Source organism: Microtus oregoni, unplaced genomic scaffold (genome assembly GCF_018167655.1).
Source record: "Microtus oregoni isolate MIOR12 unplaced genomic scaffold, Mior012 000031F_ref0000149, whole genome shotgun sequence".
Taxonomy (NCBI): domain Eukaryota; kingdom Metazoa; phylum Chordata; class Mammalia; order Rodentia; family Cricetidae; genus Microtus; species Microtus oregoni.
Genome location: NW_024543090.1, coordinates 12592766 through 12607007, shown reverse-complemented (window position 1 = coordinate 12607007; position 14242 = coordinate 12592766). Strand labels below are relative to the sequence as shown.

The 14242-nt window shown below is 34.8% G+C and overlaps 1 protein-coding gene across 1 annotated transcript; it reads left to right on the top strand.

The window, feature by feature from the left end:
• Positions 1-2086: 2086 nt before the first annotated feature.
• Positions 2087-3052, top strand: LOC121465751 (olfactory receptor 4F3/4F16/4F29-like). Its single transcript, XM_041679135.1, has one exon. It carries the CDS (start codon positions 2090-2092, stop codon positions 3050-3052), a length of 963 nt encoding a protein of 320 aa, XP_041535069.1. The 5' UTR covers positions 2087-2089.
• The last annotated feature ends 11190 nt before the right edge of the window (positions 3053-14242 follow it).

Below are 14242 nucleotides of genomic sequence, written 5' to 3'. Positions count from 1 at the left end.
GAGAATAATTTTATTAGTGTTTAGGAGAAAATTACCCAGGTAGGACAGTTTTTAAAATCTCAGCATTACTATAGGGGAGGAAGGAGAGAGAACCAGAGGAAAGATAGAAACTGAGAAAGAAAGTAAAAGAGAAGAGAAGAGAAGTGAGAGAGAGAGAGAGAGAGAGAGAGAGAGAGAGAGAGAGAGAATTAGAATTAGTTAAGTTGACTTGGAAATCTCATACATGGAGGGGAGGGTAATTTTAAAGAAAGAGTAAGGAAGCCCTGAGAACCAGAGGAAGACTGTTTAAGACAGGCTTAGGGCAGAGATAGAATGATTTAAAGCAAAGATTACAGCTTATTTTCTTTATAATTTCATAATTTAACCCAATCTTTGATATTATATAACCACATAAATTTTTTGTGTGGTTTTAAAGAATATAAATGCAGAATTTTTTATTTTCACCAAATTTGTATTTTTCCCTCATTTCTAGGTTTTCAGAGTGTACACTTTGTTATGCATTAATGAGAAGACACATATAAATTGAGCTGTATAGAGGTTGCTGTTTGAGAATAAACCAATGAATTTAATTTTTATTGAATACTAAACATATATATGATGTTCTATGATGGTAATGCACCAATTTCACATTTGAAATGTGTTATATTGTTGTTGAAATGATGTGAATAATGTAATACGTTACTTAATAATAGATGGGTAGTACATTTGAAACATATTTGGGCATGGTAGTGTGATGCCCTTTGAGTATTAATATTCATTAATGTTTTTGAGAAATCTCATGTGTTTGTCACTGTTATGAGCAAGTGGAAGAAATGCATTGTTATTGTTAGCATTAATTGAATATCCACTTATCTATTGGGGACAAGATTCTGTTTATGGCCTTCTAACCCTTTCTGCCCAATCCTTACTTAAGACATGATTGTGATCTTTGTTTCATTCCTATAACTTCACTGAAGCAACCATTTAAATTTGTTTAACAAAAAGAAAACTCCAGGCTTGGGGCTCAACCTCATTTTTGATGGCGGAAAGCACAAAGCTGATTAATCACAGATCCTGGATCAAAAGATTAGATGTTGTCTGCTATGCTGTTTCTTTTCTGAATGAAACTACTATTCATATGATAAATCTTTTCCTAGAGTTATGAAAAAAGATACTTTCATGATACTTTTGTGTATATATGTGCGTTTGTAATCCATGTGTCTATAAAAGTTCAATGAACAGAGGTTGTTCATCATAATACTAACTTTTAGGAATAATTGTACAATAAAATGGTAAAGCATATTGACATAATGTTTTCTTCTGGATATATACTCTTAAGGTGAGAATTTCTACATTATATGGTACTTTTCTTTTAATCATTTCCATCTTTTTTCATGTCTTCTTTTTTCTTCCTTATACCCCAACTCACTTCTCTTTTTTATTATATCATTAACTATAAAACCAATATAAGGATAAAATTTGTTAGACCACCACAACGATACTGTGCTGCAAATAATTCTTTATTTTAGTTTTTGAAAACTTTCCATACTTTTTCTCTTTAATGAATGTGTTAATTTAAGTTGTTATCAACAGTTGGTAAAAATATTCTCTTTATAATGGTTCATTTAAAAATTATGTGTCTTTTCACTGAGTTTATGATTCATGTTTGTGGAGCTCTCAGGAAAAACTAGAGTTATCATTAGGATAATGATATCTTTGGAGCTAGAATTATAGACTATTGTAATCTACTTGATATGGATGTTAAGTATAAAACTAGGGTCTTTCCACAGTAAAGCAAGTATTCTTAACTGATGAGGCATCTCTCCAGGCGCTAAAATCCTCCTTTAAAGCCGACCAAACCTTATTGTCTTTGAGGTTTTGTTCAAAACATTTGTTATAGGTGTTAAGTCCTATTTCAAACTAATTTATACATTTCAGATTATTGGTTGTGTATTGTACTTACTTCTCTCACACTACTTACTTTAAAGCCAGTTTCAATACTGTAGTAAAATAGATTTTCATAACTTGGATGTTCTCCTATTCTATTTATAAAATTATAATTCACAGTTTCTCACATTTTCTCTTTCAGGTAGCACTGCCAACAGAGCCAATGGAAGGAAAGAATCAATCTGTGGTGTCAGAGTTTGTGTTCCTGGGACTTACCAACTCTTGGGACATCCAATTATTCCTCTTTGTGTTCTCCTTCATGTTTTATGTAGCAAGCATGACAGGAAACTCCCTCATCGTAATCACTGTGGCTTCTGATCCTCACTTACACTCTCCCATGTACTTTCTGTTGGCTAACCTCTCCTTCATTGACTTGGGTGTTTCTTCTGTTATTTCCCCCAAGATGATTTATGATCTGTTGAGAAAACATAAAGTCATCACTTTTAGAGCATGTGTCACTCAAATATTCTTCATTCACTTCATTGGTGGTGTGGAGATGATTTTACTCATAGCCATGGCCTTTGACAGATATGTGGCCATATGTAAGCCTCTCCATTATCTGATCATTATGAGTCCAAAGATGTGCATCTTGTTTTCAGTGGCCTCCTGGGTGGTTGGCTTTATCCATTCTCTCATCCAACTGGCTTTTGTAGTAAACTTACCATTCTGTGGATCAAATGTTTTGGACAGCTTCTACTGTGACTTTCCCCGGTTTATCAAACTTGCCTGTGTAGATACACACAAACTGAAATTACTGGTCTCAGTCAATAGTGGATTCATGTCTGTAGGTTCCTTCTTCATACTGATCATTTCTTATATTATCATCATATTTATTGTTCAGAAACATTCTTCAAGTGGCTCCTCCAAGGCTTTGTCTACACTTTCAGCTCATGTGACTGTGGTGGTCTTATTCTTTGGCCCTGTGATGTTCATCTACACATGGCCTTCTTCTTTCACACACTTGGATAAGTTTCTGTCCATATTTGATGCAGTTGTCACTCCCTTTCTGAACCCTGTGATCTACACATTCAGGAATCAAGAAATGAAAATGGCAATGATGAGAGTATTTAAACAGATAATGAATTATAGACAAATAATTAAACACTTGCACACTGATCATTCTTAATTGAGCATAAATGTTCAGTTAACTAATTTCTAAGAAAAATATTTCTTTCTAAATTTTGGTATGTTTAGTCATATTCATATAACTTCTATTTTGTCTTATACTTAGTAAAAATGACAATATATCATTTATTTGTATAGTAAAAATATAACAAATCTAAATATATATGAAATAATATTTCCCTTGAAGAAAGCTCTTAGACATAGAAGGGGGAATGTCACTTTAGTGTCTTCAGGTAAAGGAAACTTTTTGGTCTTCTTTTACTTTTATTTTTTAAATAATACATGATACATGTGCAATTGCCTCAATACTTGTAAGCAGAATTCAAGAAACACCAAAGATTATTTGTAGGACCCATTTGGCTTCATTTATATTTACAAGGATGATCTAACATGCTTAAAATCAATAAATATCATTCATCACATAAATAGTATCAAAGTTAGAAGCTTCATGATCATCTCTGAAAATGTAGAAAGACAACCTTTACTGCAATTCATGATTTCATGATCAAAGTAATCAATAAGCTAGCATTAGAAGGGAGATATCTCAACACAATAAAAGGTATACTTTATAAATCTATAACCAACAACATGGCAAATGAAGAATATTTTTGAAACACTCCATTTAAAATCATAAGATAGATATACAATTCGTTCTGCTGTTATTCAATAAAAGGATTCCATTATTAGCTAGAGCAATAAGACAACAAAAGATACTAAAATGGTATTGAATCTCTGAAACTGTTAGCTGAAAAAGTAGATAGGTGTATTAGGTAATTTTATTGCTGTGACAAATGCCATAAGCATCTAATGGAAGTATTTATTTTGACTTATGTTTCCAAAGGGGAAGCCCACATTGGCGAGACAGGAATAGCAGCAGGTGTTGCAGGAGGAAGCATGCTAATCTATTTGCCAAACACATACAGAAAATAGGGAATGAACTGGGTGTAGGGAGATATTATAATCTCTTAAGATCCCCTTCTGGAATGCAGTTCTCCAGCAAAATCTATAGCCTATGAGTTCCATAACGCTTCAAAACAGCACCGTAAACAAAACAAGTGCTCAAACACATAGCCTGTGAGAGATACTTCTCATTCAAACTCCCATAGTAGTCTACGATAAGGTACAGGATTCTTAAATAGTACTCTTGTTGCTCAGGAAATAAAGCCAACAATTGGCAAATGGGTCTTTATGGAATTTAAAAGTATCTATACCGCAGATAAAAATTTTAATTTAATTGATTTAATTTAATCGGTAGTCTACTGCATCGGAGGAAATCTTTCCTATCTTTATATTTGACAGAATATTACTATCTAGGCTATGTGAAGACCTAAAATCTCTATGAATAAACATCTCAATAAAAATGGGCTACAGAGCTAAACAAAGTTCTTAGAAGAAAAGTTTCAAAAGTTTATAAGTGTTTTGAATGATATGGAGCCTGACTGGCCATCTTCTATAAACAGGCTAGGTTCCCAGTGGTGACACTGGGACACTAACCCAGCCCCAAAACCTTAGACCCACAACCTGTCCTGCCTGCAAGATGCTCTGGCACCTGGCACAATGGTGGATCAAAGCTTCTGGTAGTGGCCATCCATTTCGGAGGCCTAAGCCACCAGAGGGAGACACGGCTGGCACTGCCTGGATGGCCAGGACTTGGAAGCTACATGGCTCCAAAATCCGGAAAGAATCAAACATGACTGGGAAAAAGTCAGGAAAATGATTTCTAATAATATTTTGCTCTAAGCAAAGGTTGGTGTCTAGCCCAATTGTCACCAGAGAGGCTTTCTCCAGCAGATGATGGGAGCAAATGCAGAGACCAAGAGCCTGGTGGAGACTGGGAAGCTTGCAGAAGAAGGGGATGAAGGATTGTAGGAGTCAGAGGATACCAGGAAAACAAGACCCATAGAATCAACTAAGCAAGGCTCACATGTGTTCACAGAGAATAAAGCAGCATCCATGGAGCCTGGAAGGGTCTGTACCAGGCCCTCTGCATACATGCTGTGGTTGTTTAACTTGGGGTTTTTGTGGGACACATAGAAGTTGGAGTAGGATTATCTCTGACATGTTTTTTTTTTTTACCTGTTTGGGGCACACTTTTCCTCCTACTTCTTGGTCTCCAACCATGATATGAGAGTTTCTGCCTAATCTTATTGTTTCTTATTATGCTGCATTATGATATCTTGTTATGATCTCCCTGGTAAGCAAGCTCTTTTTTGAAGGGAAACAGAGAAGTGGATCTGGAGGAGGGAAGAGGAGGTAGGAGCATTGGGAGAAGTGTTGTGTGATATCTTGATTGTGTTCTGACAAATCAATCTTTTTTGGAGTCAAAGGGTGGTACTAGCGAGTAGCTAATCTAAACTGTCCATAGCGATTTGGAGGACTATAGACAGAGAGGAGACAGGAAGTAGTAAGGTTCAGCAGGGAGAGGATCTTTTTGGATGGAGGAATGGTAGGGGTATGAAGCCACTGGCGGCTGCTCCCTGCTTCTCTTGTCTTTCAGGTTCTAACCCTGTACCTGACTCCTGATTTTTTAATGGAAGAGATTTATTAGATTAATGCTTTAGAGGAGGGCAGGGTACAATTGAGATTTATCGCATGGAGAGAAGAATACACAAAAAGAAGAAACATGTTTTAAAATCATTAGCCACTAGGGAATTGCAAATTAGAACCATTATTGGTTCCATCTCACTCCAATCAGAATCCTTATCATCAAGAAAACAGTGACTACAATTGTTTTCAGAAAAATGGAATCCTTATTCACTACTGTTGGGCGTATAGGTGTAGCCACTATAGAAATCAATGTGGAGGCATCTAAAACATACTGACTAGTGTTCATAGCACTGAACGGTACTATGCACACTACTGGAGGAGAAAAGTAATCATCAAGTTCACCATGCCTCAAAACCTGTAAGTTACAATAGCGACATATCTACATGATATACCCATTGATGCAATAGTGACACAAATGCCATGGAACTAACAAACATGGTTTGATTGGATTCAAGACCTATTCAATGATATGAACCCATTTCTGAGACTTTTAATTATGTCAAGAACCTGAGACTACATAGACCAGAGACGCTATAGAAAATATACAATTATTCCGCTAACAAAACGATTCTAAATAATATATTACTATACCCATAGGTTAGTGAATCACTCAATTCTCATCAATGAAAATCCTTGCAGTAGAGGGTAGTTAACACAGAGACCCACAACTGGACAACATGGATAGGGTGAGAGACTTCAGACCATTTGTCCTTAAATGAGATGACTGCATTACACCTCCCCGCTCAGGACTCAGAGATGTATGTGGAAGAGGCAATAGAAAGATTCTAGGAGCCAAAGGCGGTGGATGACTTTAAGGAAACAGCATTGATGTTGGGCAAATGAACTGTCAGATACTATATTTGCATGAACTATATCCACCAAGTTCAAACCAGAAAATAGCCCATCATGAAGAAGAGAAAATAGGCATAATTTCCAACCCCCAAGTAACTATTTGCAATTGATTGATGTTGGGACAGGAAAAATCAGTTTCTTTCAGTGGAGTGACACTGGGTATATGACTACAGAGAAGGCTACATACTCAAGAAATACTTGCTCAACACAAAACAGACTTTATGATTTTGTTGTTGTTTGTTTAGGTGTTTATTTAAGCATTTATTTGTTTTCTTTAAGAGAAGGTAAGAATATGAATTAGGAAGAGTAATGATGGGGTGTGGGGAGGAGTTGGATTTAGGGAAAAGAATGTGATCAAAATACATTGTATGAAAATTTTAAAAAATAAAGAAAGAAAAGAAAGGATTAAAATAGAAGTATCACATTAGCAGCTATACCAACCATGGCCTCATACATAAAAGACCCTGTCTCACTTACTTTTCCATTTATATGAGATAATACACAATGACCAAAGAAACTTCTAGAAGAAATAATTTAAGATTTATGGTTACAGAGAAATAAACATTCATGATGGCAGAGCAGAAGCATGGTGACAGGAACTAATAACTTACATCCTTGTTGTAAACACAAAACAGACCGCACTGGGAGTGCTGCGAGGCTTTGAACCCTCAGAGCCCATCACAGTCACCTACTTCTACCAGGTTGTGTATAGCTCCTAAACCTACCTAAACAATGCCACCAACTGGGGACCAAATATACAAACATTTGAGCATATGGGAGATATTTTTTTTTGAATGACCACAGACAATATTCTACTGCAAAATTATTTATATATTCATGTCTTTTTGCTATTCTATTTACAATAGCTAGAAAATGGAATAAGTCACAGATCACTTAGTGAATAGATAATGAAATTGTGGTACAAATGCACAAAGAAATTTTACTCAACACAAAAATTCTATAATTAGTGGTTTTTTTGTGTTTTTTTTTTTTTTTTTTTTTTTTTTTTTTTTTTGTAAAAGAAGGCTGGTGTAGAGATGGCGTCAACTCCTAGGAGTCTATTCTCTTCTTCCACATTCTAGCTCCAGAGATTGAATTCACACTCTCAAGATTGATAATAAGTGCTTCTTTTCTTGATCCAAGTCTTTGGTCCAGTATATTTCTAGTCTTTTGATTATTTATGTTTAATTTTGATAAAATATTTACCTCAAAGCAAGGAGTAATTGCAATGAGTAAATATCAATGTGGATCAATAGCTTAATGAGACCAAAACAATTCCACATTTATTTCCTTCTTTCTCTGTAGTATCTGAGTTTCAGAGTTCTTTGGACACACTGACCAAAACAAATAATTCTCTTGAGAAAAGTTCTGTAACCATGAGCTCCTTAAATGTCATGCTTTTGCATTGTCCCTTGGTCAGAGACTCACAAGGTGTATATAATTAGCTTCATATATTCCTAATGGAAGATTCTTTGTGGCACTTTATCTAAGAGGACACAGGAAAACCTGGCTCTACTAAATGTTGTTATCATTCAGGTAAAATGGAGAGATGGAAATAAACTTAACAGTATGTATATTGATTATTCCCAGATGTTAGTTTGTGAAGTTTGTGATTAGTGTTGTTGTGTACCTGAGTTGCCTCCTAAAGTACTTGAGGATGTCTAGAGCAAAGTAGAACACAAACAGAAAAGGAATTGAGCAACACAGAAGAATAATTGTAACACCATTCACTGTATAAAGGGGTTTTGAATTTTATTGGAAATAGATCAAGGATGGGTATGTGGATTGATTTGAAGGGAGGAACGAAAAGGGAGAAATGATGTCATGAGAATATATCATAATTTTAAAAATAAGAGAAAATGTCCTTAAAAATATTGGAAAAAGCATAATAACTAACTGACTTTGAACTAGTACCATATTACACATAGGAGAATATAAATAGTACTAGAAGAATGCCAAAAACGTAAAGTTTTGTGTGAAACTTATCCATTAATCAGTTATTCTATGATTAGTAATGATAAAACGATATAATCTCCTACTAAATAACAAATTAAAAATAGCTTGTTAACACATGAAAATAAAATGCCAGGAGTTGTTGCCCTTTCTATCAAATTTTACAAAGAAAATATGTAAACTTACCATTTTCTCTAACATAGAAGCAACTTGTATTAGATACCTTTTGATTTAAAATGGAAGTGCCTCATGTATTCCTGAGTAGAAAATGGTGCTTAACAAGGAAAACACATGACTCAGTGTTGAAAGCATGCCATCCCTTGTAATGTCATTTTTTTTCAAGCATGATATGTACAATTTCAGATTACAATGATGCCTGAAGTGCCCGGAGTTAGAGTTATTTTCTTGGTTCATTCTAAAGATTGTAAATAGTACTGATAATTTTGTTTCTAAGCTGTAAGTAACAGAGAAGGGTTAAAAAAAATTTTCAAGCAGGTATAGTAGAATGTGAAAAAAAGAATCATGAATACAAAGGCATTGCAAAAGCTATTTAGACAAGTGTAATCATTGTAGTTTTTGGCTTTCTGTTTATTATCATTTATTTATTCTCCATCCCTTATTCAGTTTTAATAATATCATTTTTCTTCAGTTTGCTCTATTGCTTCAGAATTCTGCCTAGACTATCTAATTAAACTATACAGCTACATATAGAGTTTTTAATCGATAAATAACATCTTTTCCCATTCTGTCATAAAAATAATGACATCTTGAAATATGCAGGCAAATGGATGGATCTAGAAAAAGCATATTGAGTGAGGCAACCCAGACCCAGAAAGACAACTATTATATGTACTCACTCAGAGTGACTTTTAGACATAAACTTAAAAAAAATCAGCCTACAGTCCACAACCTCAGAGAAGCTAGAGAACAAAAAGAATCCTAAGAGAGCTTTATATGGGTCCACCTGGTAGGAGAAAAAGGCAAGATCTCCTGAAATACATTGGGACAGGATAGAAAGGGGAGGAAGGAAAAGGAGTGGGGAAAATGTATAGCTCAGTAAAAGCAATAAAAAGAACATTTTTAGCAAATATTTGCTTCTTCCTATTTTAAAGTTTTTCTGATTGTAAGGTTTGGGACAAGAAGACAGGAAAATAGATTTCAGATTAAACCTCATAAGCTGTTGTCTAATTGAGGAGGGTTTAATGAATTATATTTTTGATGAGTTGTAAGTATAGATCAACTGTTCTTTGAGAGCAAGTGAAGTAAATATACAGTCATTTATTAGCCAGACTATAAACATGGACATTCAAATATTATTAAATAAGTGAGTTACTATATTTTCAATCTGTATTTTTGGTGCTTTCTGCTAGCTGACATTCACTTTTTAAATTTGTTTATCTGACGTGCTGGTCCAATTACACACAAGTGAAAGGAATAAAATAATAACATTTATTGAAGTCTCACAGTTATATACTTACTTATTGAGTATATGGCTAGGATATTCATTTTTGTTTGACAGTTAAATATGAATCAATATTTTTGTTCAATAAATAAGTAATGCCAATTATCAGATTGTTAAGCAATTAGCCTGGTATTAAACTATTAGTATTTAAAGTATGGTGTTAATATTGGTTTTTGAACCAAAAACCCTATTCTATCTTGTATCTGTTAATTAGAAAAAAAAATCCTACAGTATAATGTGACAACTCATTTTACAGAGATATTAACATACAGTTACTATTACATGATGTAATCTTACAGTGGATTCAGGTCAATTGGAATTACTTCAGGGCAGTGATTTCTATTATTTCCAGTACTTCAAGAACTGATAGTCTCCAAGAATGTGAGTTGGGATACTTATCTTGTCACGATGTCAGTTGCTAGAAAAATTTCTTGATATAATTTGTGTGCACAACATGATGAAATTCATAAATGATTGTTTCAAAGAATAAAAATATGTATCAGCCTGCCTCTATTAGGGGAGTTAGTCTGGTGTCCAGTTAGCCCTAATAAAAGGAAGTACATTAATGCTAATGTTGTAAGCATGACTTCATGGTGAGGGGACACATTTCATAATCTTGATGTTAAATATTTTCCAGAGAAGTTAGAAGTAAGGGATTATATATCAGAGTAAGGTCTGTAGCCTTTGCTATAGATATCAACATGGATAGTTAAGACAATGATGAGTAGTTTTGTATTCTGTATTTGAACTGGTAACATATTAGTCTTCAAAGGAAAGCGTAAAGAACTTGGGGGATGAATTGATGTATTGGTTAACCTTCTATCTCATGAGAAACATCTCTGAACTCACTCGGGTTTGAAAGTAGAGGCATATTGAATTCATAAATGTCTCAACATGATTGCATGACTGGCAGCAGCTTCTCTGCATGATTACAGTTTCAAATTATGAGTATAATAGGAAACCTTTCTTCCTCTAGTTCTATGAAGGCACAGTTTACACACAGATTCTGTATATATTTATAGTGTACAATGAGATGTTTTATATATGTGAATATATAAAATACAAAAATATAAAAATGTAAAACATATGTACATTCTGTAAGCTAACTAGCACAGTTGCTACCCATACTGATTTAGAAAATGAATGGTGAAGTTCACCACTTACTAATTTTCATGTAGGCCCTACTATTAGTAACAGTCACTTCACTGTGCCATGAATCTCCAGAAATTATTCATCCTAATTATGCTTCTGCCCATTTGAAAAATATCTCCAATTTCACCTTTCCATCCCATCCCATTTATTTATGATCTGTTGTTATACTTCTGCTTCTATGAGTGTAGAGTCTCTAGATTCCATGCCGACTTACATATTTCAGCATTTGACTTTCCATGTTTCTTTAATTCAGCTAGCACAATGACTTCTAGTCTTATTCTTGGTAAAAGAAAAATAGGATTCCTGTTCTTTGAAGAGGAACAAAGAATAGTACATGTGTGTCAGAGTGTCTCTCTCTCTCTCTCTCTCTCTCTCTCTCTCTCTCTCTCTCCCTCTGTGTGTGTGCGTGCATGTGTTTTATCCACTCATCCATTATTTAACACATCTTATTTACACATATTGCTCTTTATCTCTGAATGTTACTTTTTCTGGATATATATTTTTTAAATTAGAATTGCTATATCATATAATATTTCTAGATTTAAATTTTAAAAATTAATTTTATTATTATTAATTTGATTATATATATATGAGTATGGTCAATGTATACTTGATGTGTGTGTGCATGTATGTTTACATGTATGTGCACATATAGTAACACAGTCTTGTGTATATTGGAGGTCAGAAGACAATGTTCTGGGTCCTGCTCTCTCATTTTCTACTTTATTTTTTTGAAACAGGGTTTCATGCTAAGCCTATGTCTAGTCTGAAAATCCCCAAGCTCAAGTGATCGTTTATTTCCACCTTTCACAACACTGTAGGTATAGACACACACAGATACAATTAGCTTCTTGTTTGAATGCTGAAATCTGAGCACAGATACTCACAATTGCACAGTGAATGCCTTTACTAGTCAAGCTATCTCTCTAGCCTGATATTTCCAGTTTTTAGTCTTTTCCATTGCTCTTCATCTTTTTATTTCTCTGCCTACAACCTCTTTATCATTTGTGGTGTTGAGAATCAAATATAGGGTCTCACTTATCTGTAGTTTGTCAGGGTCCAGTGTTAGCCTGCACCTAAATTATTTCTCTAGACCAGACCCCAAGATAAACGATCTCTCTGGACTGGAGTGGAGGGACAGGAATAAAGACACAACTCACATGTCTTTATTGGGAGGGAGATTCTCAATGATCCCTCATAAAATCTTGAGTTAACATCTTGAAAAATTTCTCTCGTTTATTCTCTAAACAGTCTTATATATCAAAGTCTAAACTGAGGGGGGAAATGCATTAACATTCTGTTTCCTAGGTAGCCATGTGAATGGCTTTTAGTAACGTACACAACTACCTCTGCTTGCTCTTTCATGTCTTTTTGGTCAGTATGTTAGCTGTCACATAGGCTGAATTAGAACCTCTGTTTGGGCATCCTCGAAATTACAAAGAAAGGAGCAAAACAACATCCTGACCCTTTGTTAGGACAGCAACAGCCAGTCTGAAAGGTTATGTGACCACTTCAAGAGTGTCCTATGGCTTGGGATTCTGATTGCCATATCATGTAGAAATATGGGCCTACAATCTATTCTCTATTATTAATTTTAATAAAACCTGTGCTTCTGCAACAGGACAGATAATTATGCCTGGCTTGGGCAAAGACCTCTTCATATACCCAAATTTTCCTGTCTCTGGAACAGGCATTCATATATGCAAGCTCCTGTCTTAGGTATTTGGCTTCACACTTCTCATTGACTGCTAATCTCTATGAAGAAAAGAGATTAGTGGAGAGAGACACTCTTGGCCTCTGTGTTTTTGAGCCTACTTTTTTGTCAGGAAAAATTATAATGCTTTATGAATAATCATGCTCCTAAAGGATATAGTCTCCTATTTAAAGGAGAAAGGACTATCTGAGTTGAAAACATTTTTTAGCTAGTTTCGAGCACCTCTTAAATCTTTCATGTTGATTCAAAATCTAAAATTTTTAACATATGCATTAAGTCCAAACATTTAGAGTGTGTCAAACCTTTCTCAACCTCTTTTTTTAAATTTATTTTTTTATTAAAGATTTCTGCCTCCTCCCCGCCACCGCCTCCCGTTTCCCTCCCCCTCCTCCGATCAAGTCCCCCTCCCTCATCAGCTTGAAGAGCAATCAGGATTCCCTGACCTGTAGGAAGTCCAAGGACCGCCCACCCCCATCCAGGTCTAGTAAGGTGAGCATCCAAACTGCCTAGGCTCCCCCAAAGCCAGTACGTGCAGTAGGATCAAAAACCCATTGCCATTGTTCTTGAGTTCTCAGTAGTCCTCATTGTCCCCTATGTTCAGCAAGTCGGGTTTTATCCCATGCTTTTTCAGACCCAGGCCAGCTGGCCTTGGTGGGTTCTTATAAGCATTTACAAACATTATCAAGTCAGTATCATAATGTTTTAGCATTTTTGGTCAATACCACCTTTTTTTAAATGTATTATAAGCATTTACAAATATCATCAGTCATTACCATAATTTTCAACATTATTGGTCAATACCAACTTTTACAACTATCGTCAGATCAGTACCATAATTCTCAGCATTATTGGTCAATATGAACTTTTTCAGATATTATTAGGTCGGTACCATAATTTACAGCATTATTGGTTAATACCAACTTTTCTCAACATCTTATATACAAATATCATTAGGTCAAATCTGGTAAGAGTACAATGACATTGTTGTTATCAAATACCAGTTCCAGTCTCTTAGCAGTAGTTAAACCCTTAGTCTGCCCACTTTTTTTTTTTTTACTGAAATTATCCGTGTTTATTTTTCCATATGTTTTTATACCCAAATACAAATGGGGTGAATATAACAAAAAACTTTATTAATACTATACAAAGGAAAACTCAAACAGTTAATTGCATTAACACTTTGAGATATCAAATCATTAGCATTGTTTAGGCAGTAAAGCTGTCCTAGACCACATCTGAAGTCAGCCACTCCCCAGGTGACCTCATAGTTACAAAAGAAGGAGCAGAACTACATTTGCTATCCTGACCATGTGTCAGGATTGAATGGACCTACTTGTATGAGTTATCTTAATGTCAAAAGAACTAAGTAATTACATCCTGAGTTGGGACTTGCAACTATGCTCATCAGCCACTTTGAACAGCCTCTTTGACCATCAGACAAGGTGGAAATAAGCTCACATTTTTGGGCCTCCACAATTCCATTAATAAATAAAATACAGTATTCTTAAAAT

What these genes read in the sequence shown, in the direction of transcription:
- LOC121465751 (XM_041679135.1), top strand. Translation starts at nt 2,090, where the DNA reads ATGGAAGGAAAGAATCAATCTGTGGTGTCAGAGTTTGTGTTCCTGGGA.